General features: G+C 42.2%; 1 protein-coding gene across 1 annotated transcript in view; it reads right to left on the bottom strand.

Moving 5' to 3' along the window:
- The window catches only part of Stk4 (serine/threonine kinase 4), a 90,100-nt gene that overhangs the window by 50,777 nt on the left and 22,272 nt on the right, over positions 1 to 17,051 (bottom strand). The window contains exons 4-9 of the mRNA XM_045156717.1: positions 15,329 to 15,443; positions 10,722 to 10,886; positions 7,373 to 7,540; positions 5,191 to 5,328; positions 1,566 to 1,694; positions 276 to 462 (exon numbers count right to left, since the gene is read on the bottom strand). Coding sequence (XP_045012652.1) covers positions 276 to 462; positions 1,566 to 1,694; positions 5,191 to 5,328; positions 7,373 to 7,540; positions 10,722 to 10,886; positions 15,329 to 15,443 — 902 coding nt within the window. The remainder of the gene's footprint in view (positions 1 to 275; positions 463 to 1,565; positions 1,695 to 5,190; positions 5,329 to 7,372; positions 7,541 to 10,721; positions 10,887 to 15,328; positions 15,444 to 17,051) is intronic.

Raw genomic sequence — 17,051 nt, 5'->3', positions numbered from 1 at the left:
CCAAACAATGTACATGCTCGCCTCCAGAGACAACCACCAGTGACAACATGACATGACAGAAAGGCTATGCTGGTTCAAAAGCAAAACCCCTTCTCACCACTACTGCTGCTTCCTTCCTCCCCACAGCCCCCCAGCCTCCAGTGGAAAACCTCCTTTGGTTGTGGTAACAGAAAAAACAGACCTCAAAGCTAAACCCCCAAGGACCAAGAAAAACCACCTTCCCTGAAACAATCGCTGTTTGTGTGAGAAGTTAGTGCATCTCATCAGAGCCTTACTTTTCATTGTTCCTTCCTCTTCCTCATCCTCGGCATTGATCACCATAGTGCCCAGCTGTGATGGCAACGTGTCATCATGCTCAATCATTGTATTGGCTCCATCACTCATGGTGCTGGCGACTCGAACAGTGCCCATCTCGTCACCTACAGCTCGAACCATCGTGCCAGAATCCATTTCATCCTCCTCCTGTTGAAGGACAAATCTCAAATTGGGGCTAGTTTGATCAAAAGACTAAATTTTCTGAGCCGAGCGTGGCAGCGCATGCCTTTAATCCCAGCTCTCAGGAAGCAGAGGTAGGAGGATCGCTGTGAGTTCAAGGCTACCCTGAGACTCCATAGTGAATTCCAGGTCAGCCTGGGCTAGAGTAAGACCCTACCTCGAAAAACCAAAAAAGAAAACAAACAAAAAAAAAAATCGAAACTGGGCATTGTGGTGCACGCCTTTAATCTCAGCACTTGGGAGGCAGAGACAGGAGGATTGTTGTGAGTTTGAGGCCAGCCTGGAACTACAGAATGAGTTCCAGGTCAGCCTGAGCTAAAGAGCATATCTAATTTCTTAAAAAAAAAAAAATTTATCTATCTATCTATCTATCTATCTATCTATCTATCTATCTATCTATCTTTGCCCTGGCATGGCCATTCACTCATTCATTCTCTCTGTCTCCCTCCCTCTTTCTCTGTCAAATAAATAAAAATTATATATATATATCTATAGATATATATATCTATATATATATATATATATAGATGTAGATCTTTTACTTATTTATTTATGAGGGAGAAAAAGAGAGAATGGACGTGCCAAGGCCTCTAGCCAGTGCAAACAAACTCCAGATGCATGTGGAGTTAAGGCACTTGCCTGCAAAGCCTAAGGACCCTGGTTTGGTTCCCCAGTACCCACACAAAGCCAGATGCCCAAGATGGCACATGTGTATTAAGTTTGTTTGCAGTGGCTAGAGGCATGCCCATTCTCTCTATCTGCTGCTTTATCTCTCACAATAAACAAATATTTATTTACATATATTCATATATATGTTAAACATTTTTTAAAAGCTCCCTTGGATAAAATATACGGAGGCAAAAGAATAAAATAGTGTCTTAGGAAGCACTGTGTGATGAACAGCTCAGGTCTACCAAGTGTCCAGCAGGCCTGGGTGCAGACCCAAAGTACTGTGAGAAGTCTCTACCTCCAGGCTGCTCCAACATCGCCAGCCATTCATCTCGCTGGCGGGGCAGGCATGAACTAACAGGCACTGGCTCCCGAAGCCCACAGCAACGCCTGCCACTCACTGAGTTTTCGTCATCGTCCTGGTCCACTTCCCGCTGCTGGGCTTCCTGGCGCTTCAGCTTCACGTCCATGGCCTCGTTAATTAAGTCCCGCAGTATTGACACGCCTTTGGCACTCTTGACAAACGGGTGCTGAAGAAGAAAGCGGCGGATGGTGAACACAATTTGTATCTTCAAACAGTGTGGACAGAAGGTACTTGATAGCATAACTGAAGGGATCAACAAATCTCATCTTCCTTTTCACATCTGGTAACACCTAAGCAACACTTCACTTTGTAACTCAGGGCAGACAGACGCTCAGTCTCACTCTGACCAATTTTTTTGGCCTGGTGGGAATGCCTAGGCCATTCCTTTCTATCTAATCTAGAAACGTTTTATTTTATTTATTTATTTATTTATTTATGAGTGACAGAGAGAGAAAGAGGCAGATAAACAGAGTGAGAATGGGCGCACCAGGGCCTCTAGCCACTGCAAACAAACTCCAGATGCATGTGCCCCCTTGTGCATCTGGCTTACATAGGACCTGGGGAATCAAGCCTCGAATTGAGGTCCTTAGGCTTCACATGCAAGTGCTTAACCACTAAGCCATCTCTCCAGCCCTAATCTAGAGATTCTTAAAAGGGTAATATTACCCTTGAAGGTCTTTCTGTCCTTTTAAAAGGTACCATGATGTTGTCATCTACAAAGTATACAATCAAGGTGCAGTGTTGGTGGCATACAGCCAAATATGCAGTCAAAAACCATGCAAGTGGTCTGGAGAGATGGCTCAGCGCTTAAGGAGCTTGCCTGCAAAGCCTAAAACCTGAGTTTGATTCCCCACTACCCATGTAAAGCCAAATGCACAAGGGTAATATTACCCTTTTAAGAATCTCTAGATTAGGGCTGGAGAGATGGCTTAGTGGTTAAGCACTTGCCTGTGAAGCCTAAGGACCTCAATTCGAGGCTTGATTCCCCAGGTCCTATGTAAGCCAGATTAGAGGCTTATGTGGGTTCTGGAGAATCGAACCAGGATCCTTTGGCTTTGCAGGCAAATGCCTTAACCACTAAGCAATCTCTCCAGCCCCTAAATATATTTTTATTTATTTATTTGAGAGACAGAGAGGTGCAGAGAGAGAGAGAGAATGGGTGCCTCCAGCCCCTGTAAACAAACTCCAGACGAATGCGCTGCCATGCACATCTGGCTTACATGGGTCCTGGAAATCAAACCTGGGTCCTTTGGCTTTGCAAGCAAGCGCCTTAACCATTAAGCCATCTCTCCAGCCCTTTAAAAAGTATTTTTATCAGACAGTGGAAACAATTTGATTTTTGTTTGTAAAAATAAATATATTTTTGGAAAAAAAAAGTATTTTTAATATTTTATTTGAGAGAATGTGCACACCAGGGCATTTAAACACTGTAAACAAACTCCAGACACATGTGACACTTTGTGCATCTGATTTACATGGGTACTAAGGAATAGAACTTGGGTCCTTAGGCTTCATAGGCAAAAGTGTAATCCACTAAGCCATCCCTCCAGCCCAATAAAATATGTTTTAAAAAGCAACAACAGGGCAGGATAGATGGCTTAGCAGTTAAGCGCTTGCCTGTGATGCCTAAGGACCCTGGTTCGAGGCTTGATTTCCCAGGACCCACGCTAGTCAGATGCACAAGGGGGCGCACGTGTCTGGAATCCTTTTGCAGTGGCTGGAAGCCCTGGCACACCCAGTCCCTCTCCCTCTCCCTCCCTCCTTCACTCTGTCACTCTCAAATAAATAAATAAAAATTAAAAAATATATTTTTTTTAAAGAGCAACAACAATCTGAGTGTGGTGACGCATGCCTTTAATCGCAGCGCTCGGGAAGCAGAGGTAGGAGGACTGCCGAGTGTTCGTGGCCACTCTGAGACTACATAGTGAATTCGGGCCAGCCGGGGCTAGAGTGAAACTACCTCAAAAGAAAAACAACCAAAAAAAAGGCAGCAACAAAACCCTATACAACTGAGTTTAAAAACAAAAATCACTTAATATTTTAAGCAAATTTATGATTTTGTGTTGAACATGCCTGCTTGTAGAGGAAATTGAGTTAACGTTTTGCATGCCTGTAGTCACAGTGTTTGGAGACCACATGGCATGGGATAGAAGGCAGTGACATTAGCAATCCTGTCGACTGTGAAACAGTCCTGCACGACAATGAACTGTGACACGTTCTGCCCGTTTTTTCACATGTCTCAGATCAAATGTTAGTGAAATAAATAGTGGCGAACAGTTTTTCTCAAGAGGGATAGCAGCAGAGGAGGCCTCCAAGCCTTTCTTAGTTCTCAAGAGATTAAAATGATGCTGCAGCATGCGGCAGGACGGCAGCAGAGGAGATGCTCTTCCATCCAGGACAAGGCCTTGACGATGCACCTGGCAGTAAAAGCTAGCTCATCAGCAAGACCACACTGCCTTGTCCTATATGCCTGGCAAATCTGAGATTATGCTCCTCTCTCCAAGACTAAGCAGGCACACTCAGTCTGACTTGTTATTGCTTGGCATCAGTCTCTTGCTATTATTATTCATCTATTCAGCTGTTGCTCTTGAAAGGAATGGCTTCTGATCTTACCGCTTCTAAGTCTAACCTCATTCATGAATCTACTAGGCAAAGGCATTTGTGTCATTATCTACAAGCTGAGTCAAATTGGAGTATTCCTACAGTGATGTGCATCTTGTTTTATTGTAAATTATTATTGTATTTCTCTCCACTGTATCACGGACAATAATTGACCCTTTCTAAATTATAAGCATAAACAGATTTTATGTATGAATTTCATTCCAGAAAAATGATAGCTTCAAAATACACGGCCTAAGCAGGGTGGTGCCCCAATGCTTTTTTGCCCTTTGTTTTGTCTGTGTACGTAATGTGGTGTATGTGGTGTGGATGGCGTATGCACATGTGTTATGTCCTTGCAGCCCCCCATGTACATGCCTGCAACGACCACAGCCAAACATCAGGTGTCCCATGCCATCACTCTTCTTCATTCGTACTTGAGCCAGAGCCTCTTCACTGATACTAAAGCTTGCTGGTTTTTTTTGTTTTCTGGTTTTTATTTGTTTTGCTTGTTTGTTTTTTGGTCCCCTGCACTTCCCATGAGCCCAGGAGATTCCCTCGTCTCCAATTCCCTTTTTGGGGCTGGGGTTAGAGGCACATGTGGCCACACCCAGCTGCTTACATGAATCTGGAGCTTTTTAAACTCAAGCAGGTTCAGGCCCTCATGCTTATGCAGGAAGTGCTCTTAACCACGAGCAATCTCTCCAGCCCTCTTCCCCCATTCTTATTTGAGCCAAAGTTTGGAGTCTCTCCTGATCCTGGAGCTTGCCTCCCTCACAACCCAGGGTGAGCCCAGCTCTCTGCTCTCCTACAAAACTGGGGTTACAAATGTACATGGCCACCCCCAGCTGTTTATGTGGGTTCTGGGTAGCTTGAGAAGTCCCCACATTATTGTTTTGTTCAGTAAGTTAAACCTATCTCCTTCCCCTCCCCATCAATAAATTAAATCTCCCTAGAAACAGGTGATATCTCACAGTTCATTCCAACCTTCAAGGAGGTGACGCACCAGCATTCCCCTCAGTGTTGAATGGAATGGAGAAGTGCCTTCACAGAGTGGCTCGTACCTGCAGGAGCTGAGTAGCTGTGGCTCTCTGCTCAGGGCTTTTGACAAGACACTGCTTCACAAAATCCATGAAGTTATCTGACCACAGCTCTGGCTTACGGAATGTGGGAGGAGGGTTTGTAGGAATCATGAAAATTGCCTAGATTAAAAAAAAAAAAAGACTTGGTAAAATGAACATGATGCTCCAATACAAATAAAATTATATTCAAAACTTAGTAAAGTGACTTTTCACTTATCCACTGATAAACCCATCCATCTTCCCACCAAAAACAAAGCATGTGCAAGCAGATCCTGACACACTTTTCTTTCCCTACCCCCTCTCATAGACACCTTACAATGTCAAGTGAACTTTAAATAGGTATACAGACAACTACATTACATTGCTTTTCAAGTTGAAAAAAGCATCTATGAGTATTCATACCCTGTTGTCAACTTTTTCTTCTCCTTCAAAGTCACCACCACCCCTGGATGTCAGCAATGACTGCAATGACATCAACCCCAAATCCCAAAACTCACAAGGAAGTCTAAGCCACACCAAATCATGACTCTTCAGGAAAGATTAAAAAAAAAGTGACTTCTACTATTCCAAAAAATTAATACTATTCATTACTGAATTATGAATAAAGGAAAGCCAGGCTTTATGAAAAGTTAAAACTTTTTGCAGTAAATAGTTTCTATCATCCCAAGCATGGTGGCTTATGCCTGATCCCAACACTTGGGAGGCAGAGGAAGAATGGTCACTGTGAATTTTAAACCAGCCTGGGACTAGAGAGAGAGTTCCAGGACAGCGTGGACTAGAGTGAAACCCTATCTTAAAAAAAAAAAGTTTCTAGCATATTTTTTGTAAGCATATTTTCAAAATGTTTTATTTTTATCTGTGTATCTGTGTGTGCGTGTGCACACATGTGCCAGGGTCTCTTGCCATTGCAAATTACTTTGATTTTGCGTGGGTAGCTGAGGAATTGAAGCGGGGTTATCAGACTTTGCAAGCAAGCGCCTGTAACTGCTAAGCCATTTCCCCAGCTCCTTACATGCTTTTTAAATGTGTGTGTGTGCATGCACACACCTATGTACATATACATGTGGAGGCCACAGGACAACCTCAGGAGTCATTCTAAGGAGTACCATCTACCTCCTTTGAGACTGGGTCTCTCACTGACCTAAGCTCACCATTTAGGCCAGACGAGCTGGCCAGTGAGCCTCAGGGATCCTGCCTCTGTCTTCACAGCACTGATATTACAGATGTCAGCCACCGTGCCCAGCATTTTACATGGGTACTGGGGACTGAACTCAAGTCCTCATGCTTGCAGGGCAAACACTTTGCCAAATGAGCTCTCTCTTCAGCCCCTTAAAATATTCTTTGAATCTAAAAATGTGAATAGTACATTCCCCTCTCCCTCCACCACTTTTGTTACACAAAAGAAGAGGGGAGCTTGTCTTCCGGTACATGAACACGTTTTAAAAACAGGTGGAGTCTGTCAGTGGAGGAATGAAGTAACCAGAGAACAAGAAGAGCTACTCTGGTTATGGGAAAGGAAGGCTACAGAGATCCTGCAAAGGCAGGCCCAGGGTGTCACGAACAATGCTGTGACGAAAGGTGCTGGGAGTGGGCAAGGCCTAGGAACTCCTTAGGATGTCAACACGGAGGGAGTGTGAAGAGAAATACAGCCCGTGAGCTCTTAACACTCTGAGAGAGAGATGGAAGTTGGAGACAAGAGAGCCTCCTAATGAAGGATCTGAAGATTCCAAGACCAGAACTTCCAAATTTAAGTACCTATAGGTCAGGCAGGCAAAAGACAACAAGTGAACCAAAATGAATATTTAAATTAAAAAAAAAACAACAACCTAAAAACAGTATTATAAGTGGTACCTGATACTAACTGATACAACAGGGAGTCATGGAACATCATTAAGTACAAAAGTTTTATATTTATATAGAAGACAATCGCTACACTACTCCAACTACACTTATGTTAAAATGAAGACAAACTCTGGAATGGCAAAGGAGGAACTACATTTAATTATTGACTACATCTAAAGTCAGGGGAAGCATATCACCTATCATGACACTTGCCAGTTATATATAATTAATTCATTCACTGTTTGGAACATGACCAAATAAGTCACTGAACTAACCTTCTGGTGATAGCAGCTAACCACCCCCGTGGTTTTCTGTTTCTTACCCTCATTGGATGGATGTCAGCATACGGGGGCTTTCCTTCAGCCATCTCTATGGCAGTTATTCCCAGAGACCAGATGTCTGCCACACAGTTGTACCCTATTTCCTGAATGACTTCAGGCGCCATCCAAAATGGTGTGCCTATCACTGTATTCCTCTTGGCCATGGTATCCTAAAACAGAAAGATGAGAAACCAACACTAAGCATTAAAACTACTGAGGAAAAGCCAACTGTGGAGACACAAGCCTTTAATCCCAACACTCGGGAGGCAGAAGGTAGGAGGATCACGGAGCGTTCGAGGCCACCCTGCAACTACATAATGAATTCCAGGTCAGCCTGAGCTAGAATGAAAAACAAAAAACAAAAGAACTACTGAGAAAAAAACATTTGCAGAGGTCTGGAGAAATGGCTCAATGGTTAAGGTGTTTGCCTGCAACGCCAAACAAGCTGGGACTGATTCCCTAGTACCCACATAAAGCCAGATGCATCTGGAGTCTGTTTATGGTGACCAGAGGCCCCAGTGCGGCCATTCATATTCTTTCTTCTCTTGCAAATAAACATTTGGAACAATAAAAAGTGACTGCCACGCCTTTAATCCCAACACTCAGGAGGCAGAGGTAGGAGGATCACCTTGAGTTCAAGGCTACCCTGAGACTCCAGAGTGAATCCCAGGTCAGCCTGGGCTAGAGTGAGACCCTACCTCAAATAAAACAAAAAAAAAAAAAAAAAAAAAAGTGGCTTTGATTTGAAATACCTATAAAAGGCATATTAAGGCATAATCAAAGAAATTCAAGTAACCAAGAATCAGATTCTCAATTATCAAAATACAAACTATAAGATTAATTTTTTGGGGGGGGGTTCGAGGTAGAGTCTCACTCTAGCCCAGGCTGACCTGGAATTCACTATGTAGTCTCAGGATGGCCTCAAGCTCACGGTAATCCTCCTATCTCTGCCTCCCGAATGATGGGATTAAATGTGTGCACCATCATGCCTGGCTAAGATGAACATTTTAAAAATAGTATAATAATGGCACAGAAAATTAAGAACTTGGGGGAGGGAGGGAATTACCATGGGATATTGTTTATAATTATGGAAGTTGTCAATAAAAACAATTTAGAAAAGAAAGAAAATTAAGAACTGAAGATATGATGTTATTGGAACATAAACTGTTACAACTTAGACATTTCCTTAGCTCTGAAAATTTAAATATTCAGCCATGGAGTAATGAAAGTATAGATGAACAGCTATATAATAAACTTCTAAAAAAAAAAAAAAACTGATCTGGGGAGATGGTTTAGTGGGCAAAGTACTTGCCATACAAGCATGAGAGCCTGCGTTAGGCTCCCTAGAGCCCACATAAAAGCAAGATGTGGGCTAGAGGGATAGCCTGATGGTTAAGGCATTTGCCTGCAAAGCCAAAGGATCCCAGTTCGATTCTCCAGGACCCATGTAAGCCAGATGTACAAGGTGGTGCATACATCTGGAGTTCATTTGTAGTGGCTAGAGGCCCTGGCATACCCATTCTCTCTCTCAAATAAATAAGTATTTTTTAAAAAAACTGGCTGAAGAGATGGCTTAGTGGTTAAGCACTTGCCCGTGAAGCTTAAGACCCTGGTTCAAGGCTCGATTCCCCAGGACCCACGTTAGCCAGTTGCACAAGGGGCATATGTCTGAAGTTTGTTTGCAGTGGCTGGAAGCCCTGCTGCACCCATTCTCTTTCTCTTTCTATCTGCCTCTTTCTCTGCCACTTTCAAATAAATAAATAAAAATAAACAAAAAAACTTAAAAAAAAACAAGATGGAGTAGCACATATCAATAATCCCAAGCTCCTGTAGCCAGACAGGAAGGAAGTGGAGCCAGGAGAATCCCTGGAAGCTTGTGGGCGGGCTAAGCTGGTGTACACAGCAGCAAACAGGAGGCTGTGCCGCCCCATGCAAGGCGAGGAGTAACAGCTGCGGCGGTCCTCTGACCACCACAATGTACACCCACACTCACACAAATTTTACAAATAACCCAAGGAGGTAGGAGTGTAACTGGTGCAGCCATGATGAAAATCATTGTGGAGGCTTCTCCAGCGGCTAAAAACCGATCCACCACATGACCCAGCTATACCCCAAGACTAAAATTTACTACAGAGATACTTGCTCATTCATGTTTATTGCTACTCTATTTTCAAAAGCTAGGAAATGGAATCAGCTTAGATGTCCATTAACTGATGTGTTGGCAATGAAGGTGTGGTAATATACACAATGGAGTTTTACCCAGATGTAAAGAAAACTGAAATTATGAAATTCACATGAAAATGGATGGAGCTGTAAAACATACTAAGGAAGGTAACCTGGCTCAGAAAACAAACACCCTGTGTTCTCTCTCATGTGAGGGTTTTAACTTTGAAACTTTAGATTTGCATGTAAGCTACAGTAAGAATCAAAGTGAGTTTCTAACAGATTACTTATAAAGTAACTTAAGTAGATACTCAATGGCCAACTACAGGGATTGAGCTAAAGAAATCATGGCACAGTCACACAATGAAATACCCATGCTGCCTCCAGAGATTTTATTATAAGCCAGGTGTGTACTGCTAACACTCTGGAGACTGAGGCAGAAGGTGGTTTTAATTCTCTCCCCCGCCCCCCTTTTTCAAGGGAGGATATCACTCTAGCTCAGGCTGACCTGGAATTCACTATGTACTCTCAGGGTGGCCTCAAATGGACTCACAACAATCCTCCTACCTCTGCCTCCCAAGAGGTGGGGTTAAAGACCACTATGCCTGGCTTTTTAAGAAATTCTTTATTTATTCATGAGGTGAGGTCTTGTTCTAGCCATGGTGACCTGGAAAAACCAACCCCCATCCCCCCAAAAAAGATCAGCATGAATGGAAAGATATTTTTGGCTCATGGACTAGAAGATATAACATAAAGATGGCATTATCATCAAATTAAGACTGAATGAAATATTCATCCAAATCCTAATCATCTCTCTCGCAAAAATGGACCCACTAATTCTAAAATTCATAGAGAAGAAAAGATCCCATGTAAAAGGCAGAAGCTGTGACAGGCTCTGTAAACCCAGCGCACCACAGCGCGACGGGAAGCAAAGACAAGAGAACTTCCCAGAAGCGTGAGGATGCCAGACCACAGCAGTGAACAAGGAATCAGACACTCCACCTCAGACAAGGTAGAAGGCAAGGACTGAACCCAGAAAGTTGTCCCCTGGCCTACACACACACTCTGTGGCATACACGTGCCCAAACACATGAATGAGCACACCCCAAGTACCATATTTTAAAAAGCAAGTAAAAGAAATTGCTTCCCTAGGACAGAGATGGAAGTATACAACTTATTTCTACTTACTGTAAGTTGACCTGCTACTCCAAAATCTGCAAGTTTTGCATGTCCTTCTGTATTTAGTAAAATATTTCCCGCCTTGATGTCTCGATGTATTTTTCTCATAAAATGAAGGTATTCTAGGCCTTTAAGCGTTGACTGTAATATTGTAGCTATTTCATCTTCTGTTAGCTGAAAAAAATAAGAAATTCAAATTGGGTGTTTATTCACACATTAGAGAAAGGATAAAAGTTAAATCAAAACTCCTTTCTTTAACTATAAGTTTAAGATCTTATTCAAGCTATGAGCAACATTTGACTGTTGATAGTACCATCTACATGGTGATCAATCCCTGTGATAATTCCAGACCAGATCTTTCCCTGGCACAGATTCACACATCTGCCTACATTTCTGACTACATACCTCACCAAGCATCATATGCAGAGCAGGTCAAAATCAAAGTCTTTATGTCTACCTCCACCTGCCCCGACCCCTCTCTCCTACCCACTCAAACCATGCTACTCCCATAGTTTCCATTTCTCAGTTAAAGGTGACTTCATTCTTTCTACTGTTGCAGCCAAAAACCTTGAGGCCACCCTCTGTCTTCTCTATCTTCAAAATATACCTAAACATACCTCCAGTAATCACTTTAGTTCAAGTCACCATCATGCTCTGCCTGAACTATTCCAACGGCCTCTTAACTAGCTTCATTGCTTCTGCCCTTGATTTTTTTAAAAACATATTTTCCACATTGGCAATCATAACAAGCCTTTTTTAAACATAAGCCAGCTCTGTTCAAAACCTTCCAATGACTTCCAAATTCACGCTAAATAAAAGACAGTCCTCACCAATTGCTAGCTACTTCTCCAGTCTTATCTTCAGAGGCTTTCTACCTTGTTCATTGTATCCCAGCCATGGTGGTTTCCTTCCTACTCCCCCCTCAGGGTCCTTTCACCTGCCTGTTTACTCTGCCTACAAGGCTCTTCCATCCTCACATCTGTACTGTATGCTTTCTTCACTTATCTCTGTCCAAATGTTACCTCATCAGAAAAGCAGAGGCCCTTATCCCATTCCTAGAACACCCAACATCCCCTTACCTTACTTTGTCAAGTCAGCATATCACAATCTGACGCACTGTGCACTAGTAATACCTAATTGTATGCTATTTTCCATATTAAAAATAAACCCCATTAAAAGGTCTTGTATTTGCTTATCTTTGTATCCTTAGCATCAATAAAGCCACCTGGCACATAGTGGTTCTGAGAAAGTAACTGCTTCATTGACGACGGCTGAATGAAATTGAGAACACTACAGACTGGCATTCTGAAAGTATCGATCAGAGCACATGGTGACTTTGTTCAGATCCAACCAAGTCCTAAGCAAAATCTGCCAGCAAACTGTCACACAGTGACCCTATGACAAACCACTCACATCTGGGAGTGTGCTATAGCGCAAGAAGTAAGTACAGGAGTCAGGATCAGAAAGACCCAACCTTTACCTCTGACCCTACTTTCTGTCCAGCCGTATGACTTCAGCAAGTCACTGAACTTCCCTCAGTATCCACTTCTTAATACACAAAATAGAAAAATCATCTTCTTAAAAGACAGTCATGGGCCAGGCGTGGTTGGTGCACGCCTTTCATCCCAGCACTTGGGAGGCAGAGGTAGGAGGATCACTGTGAGTTCAAGGCCACCCTGAGACTACATAGTGAATTCCACATCAGCCTGAGCTACAGTGAGACCCTACCTCAAAAAAAAAAAAAAAAAAAAAAAGAGAGAAAAGAAAAAAGAAAAAAGTAAGATGAAAAAACACAGTAGTACATATCACTTAGCAAGAGGATTCCAACTTTGAAGCCAGCCTGGGCTACATAAGACCCTTTCTCCAGAAAAAGGGAAAAATCCACATCAAATCATACATGGTTCACTACACAACACAGCTAATCGGTTAATCATGGCTTCACAGCCAGCACATAACTAACTAATAAGCACCCATTATGAGCCTGACATTCTGTTAATAAAATTTTAACATAGCCAATTGTTTCTGCCTAATCTATGCTAGGCACTATTTGGCATTCTCATTCAAACCTTGTATTAATGAAGTACAGGTACTGTTGTTATCATCATTATAAAAATAATGCAGCTCAGCAACAATCAAGGGATTGGTACCAAACACCAAAGCTACTAAATTAAAAAAAAAAAAAAAAAAAACACTAGTGACAAGTTAATATGTTAGTTACTTAGGGTATTGTCTGTGGCCAAAGCAAACAAAACTCATGACTTCATTTACTGACACCCTAATCTAGCCAGCTAATCTCGTCAGTTAAAGCAGCCATGTCCAACACAAATGTACTGAAAGCCACAAAGATAACTGGGAAGTTCCCAATAGTCACCACCTTTTTAAAAAGACACAAAATGTTCAGAATATATTTGAAATATTAAAAGCATTCTACAATCCCCCATTTTCTTCCTCCCTCCCTTCCTCCCTCCCTCCCTCTCTCTGCTTGCAAATAAATGTTTTGTTTTGTTTTTAAAGTATTCTAAGCCGGCACATGCCTTTAATCCCAGCACTTGGGAGGCTGAGGTAGGAGGATTGCTGTAAGTCCAAGGCCAGCCTGAGACTACATAGTGAATTCCAGATCAGCCTAGCTACAGCAAGAACCTACCTCTTAAAAAAAAAAAAAAAAAAAATTCTAGGACTGGAGCAATGACGTAACAATTAAAGGCACTGGCTTTCTGGGTTTGATTCCCCAATACTCTTGTAAAGCCAGATGCACAAAATGAAAAATACATCTGAACTTTGTTTGCATTAGTAAGAGGCCCTGGCATGCCCATCCTTCCTCTGTCTCAAATAAATATATAAAATATTTATTTTTAGGCTGGAGAGATGGCTTAGCAGTTACACACACCAAGTGATGCACATTTTTAAGAAATTAATTCGGGCTGGAGAGATGGATTAGCGGTTAAGCGCTTGCCTGTGAAGCCTAAGGAATCTGGTTCGAGACTCAATTCCCCAAGACCCGCGTTAGCCAGATGCAAAAAAGGAGGCACATGCGTCTGGAATTCATTTCCAGTGGCTGGAGGCCCTGGCATGCCCATTCTCTCTCTTTCTCTCTGCCTTTCTCTCTCAAATAAATAAATAAAAAATGAACAGGAAAACTTGAAAAAAAAAAAAAAAGAAATCAAATTGTTTCAGCCAGGCATGGTGGTGCATGCCTCTCATCCCAGCACTGGGGAGGTCGTGAGTTTGAGGCCACTCTGAGACTACATAGCGAATTCCAGGTTAGCCTGGAATAGACCAAGATCCTACCTTGAAAGATAAAAAACAAACAACAACAACAAAAAGAAATTAATGACTTTCATCTTTCTTTGGTAGTAATTCTCAAAACTTTGCAGTGATTAATACATGTAGCACACTTCAATTCAGACAAGTTACATTTTAAGTCTTCTCTGGTTAGTGACTGTCATACTGGACAGTTAAGAACTATAACACTTGGGGATGTAGAGATGGATGGGCAGTTAGGGTGCTTGCCTGCAAAGCCTAACAACAGGGGTTCAATTCTCCAGGACCCACATAAAGCCAGATGCACAAAGTGGAGCATGTATCTGCAGTCTGCAGTGGATGGAGGCCCTGGTGCGCCCATTCTCTGTCTGTCTCTCTTCTATCTCTCTATCTGCTTGCAAATAAAACTTATTTTAAAAAGTTACTGGAATGAGTTATTAAAACTGTCCCATTTAGAAGTAAAAAGAGTAAAGATGGACTGGAGAGATGGCTCAGTGGTTAAGGTACTTGCTTGTGAAGCCTAAGGACCCAAGTTCAATTTTCCAATTCCTACATAAGCCAGATGCACAAGGTGGCACATGTATCTGGAGTTTGTTTGCAGTGGCTAGAGACCCTGGCACACCTATTCTACCCACCCCCATAAATAAAAATAAACACTTTAAAAAACAAAGAGTAAAGACAGGTGGGCATGTAATTCTAGCATTCATGAAGCTGGGACAAGACCAAAAGTCAAAAGTCACCATGAAAAAAAGAAAGAAAAATTGCCAGCCTGGACTCCATGACAAAGCGGTGTCATTAAAAGATGAAGAGAAAGGCTGAAGAGAAGGCACTTTCTTGCAAAGCCTGATGCCAGGGTTCCATTCTTCAGTACACACAGAAAGCCAGATGCGAAGTGCTAAATGCTTCTGGAGTTCAATGAGGTGGCAGGAAGATTTGGCATACCCATACTCATTCTCTCTTTATCTGTCTTTCTGAATATCTCTCTATATACTTCTAATGAATAAAAAAATGATTTTAAAAAATAAACAAGCTGGACATCATGGCGCACACCTTTAATCCCAGCACTTGGGAGGCAGAGGTAGAAGGATTGCCATGAGTTCAAGGCCACCCTGAGACTACATAGTGAATTCCAGGTAAGCCTGGGCTAGAGTGAAACCCTACCTCAAAAAACAAAAACAAAACAAAACAAAACAAAAAAGACAAAAAAAGAGTAAAGAGCAAAGAACTATAGGAAGGAGAAATCTGACAGCAATAGTCACCTTTCTAGACATGATGAAGAGACACATGAATAGAAAGCCAGAGAAAACAGCACAAAAATACTGGCTCCGCAGCATTTTTCTAGAAGGTAAACTTACCGTCTTATTTCGTAACCGAATAATATCAGATACAGAACCAGCCCCACAGTATTCCATGACAATCCACAAGTCTGTGTTCTTAAAGTAGCTGCCATAGTATTTCACTACATGAGGACTAGAAAGAGACACAACACAAATTAGTGCAATGGCCTTCACACATCTCAATTCATTACGTTCAGTACATGAAAGCTGATTTAAAAAAATATGAAAGGGGGCTGGAGAGATGGCTTAGCGGTTAAGCGCTTGCCTGTGAAGCCTAAGGATCCCAGTTCAAGGCTCAACTCCCCAGGACCCACGTTAGCCAGATGCACAAGGGGGCGCACGCATCTGGAGTTCATTTGCAGCCCATTCTCTCACTCTATCTGCCTCTTTCTCTCTCTCTGTCTGTCGCTTTCAAATAAATAAAAATAAACAAAAAATTTAAAAAAAAAAATGAAAGGGAATAACTTTGCCTAAGAATAGTAAGTAACAGGAGGGGGCTGGGGAACCAGGGATGGTGGTGCACACCTTTAATCCCAGCACTGGGGAGGCACAGGTAGGAGGATCACCATGAGTTCAAGGCCACCCTGATATTACAGAGTGAACTGCAAGTCAGCCTGAGCTAGACTGAAACCCGATCTTGAAAAACAAACAACAAAAAAAACCTTGAGCTGGGGAGATGGAGATGGCTCAGCACTAAAGGCACTTGCTTGCAATGCCTGCTAGCCTGGGTTGGATTCCCCAGGACCCACATAAAGCCGGATGCACAATGTGGCACAATCACCTGGAGTTCATTTGAAGTACCAAGAATCTCTGGCATGCCCACACATTCATAAAGAGTCACCTCTCCCTTTCTCTTTCTCTCTCTACCCCCCTCCTTCCTTACAAATAAATAAGAATATTTAACAATGAATAAATCACAGAAGAGCACAAAGTAAATACTTTAGCCAACATTTCTAAGCATTATAGTCAAAGAGAAATAGCTGCCAACAAAATTGTTAATAAAAGTAAACCACTGAAATGAGAGCATCCAGCTGGGCACAGTGATGTACACCCTTAATCCCAGCACTTGAGAAGCACAGGTAGGAGGATCATTCTGTGAGTTCAAGGCCAGCCTAGGCCCACAGAGTGAGTTCCAGGTCAGCCTGGGCTAGAGTGAGACCCCTACCTTGAAGGAAAAAAAAAGAATGTATCCGTTGCCAACAATTAACAAAATAATCACAGTAAACCCCAGGAAGAAACATGGAGAGAGGTGTTTAAGGCACATATAACAGTGATGCCTATACCAAAAAGAAAAGTAATTTTCACTTTCTTTTTTCTAAGAAGTTATTATGCCTTGAAACAACAAAAAATAATCATATCACCTTCCCATACCAAGTATTCAAGGGCTGGAGAAATGGCTTATCAGCTAAGGCATTTGCCTGCAAAGCTAAAGGATCCTGATTTTATTCTCCAAGACTCACAAGGCACATCTGGAGTTCATTTGCAATGACTGGAGGCTCTGGCGCACCCATTCTCTCCCCCCCCCCCCCCCGCCCTCTTTCTCTCTCTCGAATAAACAAACAAATAAAATATTTTAAAATTAAAAAAAAATATATTCAAGATCAAATCTGGAATTTCAAGTCAGAACTGTACAGAGAAGGGCACCAAATAAATACTCAAGAGAAATGAAGCATCAGTAAAATGAAATTGTCTGCTGGCTGACCGCGACTATCCTGAACAGGATGTATTGTCACAAAAGCTT

Source organism: Jaculus jaculus, chromosome 8 (assembly GCF_020740685.1).
Source record: "Jaculus jaculus isolate mJacJac1 chromosome 8, mJacJac1.mat.Y.cur, whole genome shotgun sequence".
In the NCBI taxonomy this organism is placed as follows: Eukaryota; Metazoa; Chordata; class Mammalia; order Rodentia; family Dipodidae; genus Jaculus; species Jaculus jaculus.
The sequence above is the reverse complement of the archived record's forward strand: the minus strand, read 5'-3'. Positions and strand labels throughout refer to the sequence as shown.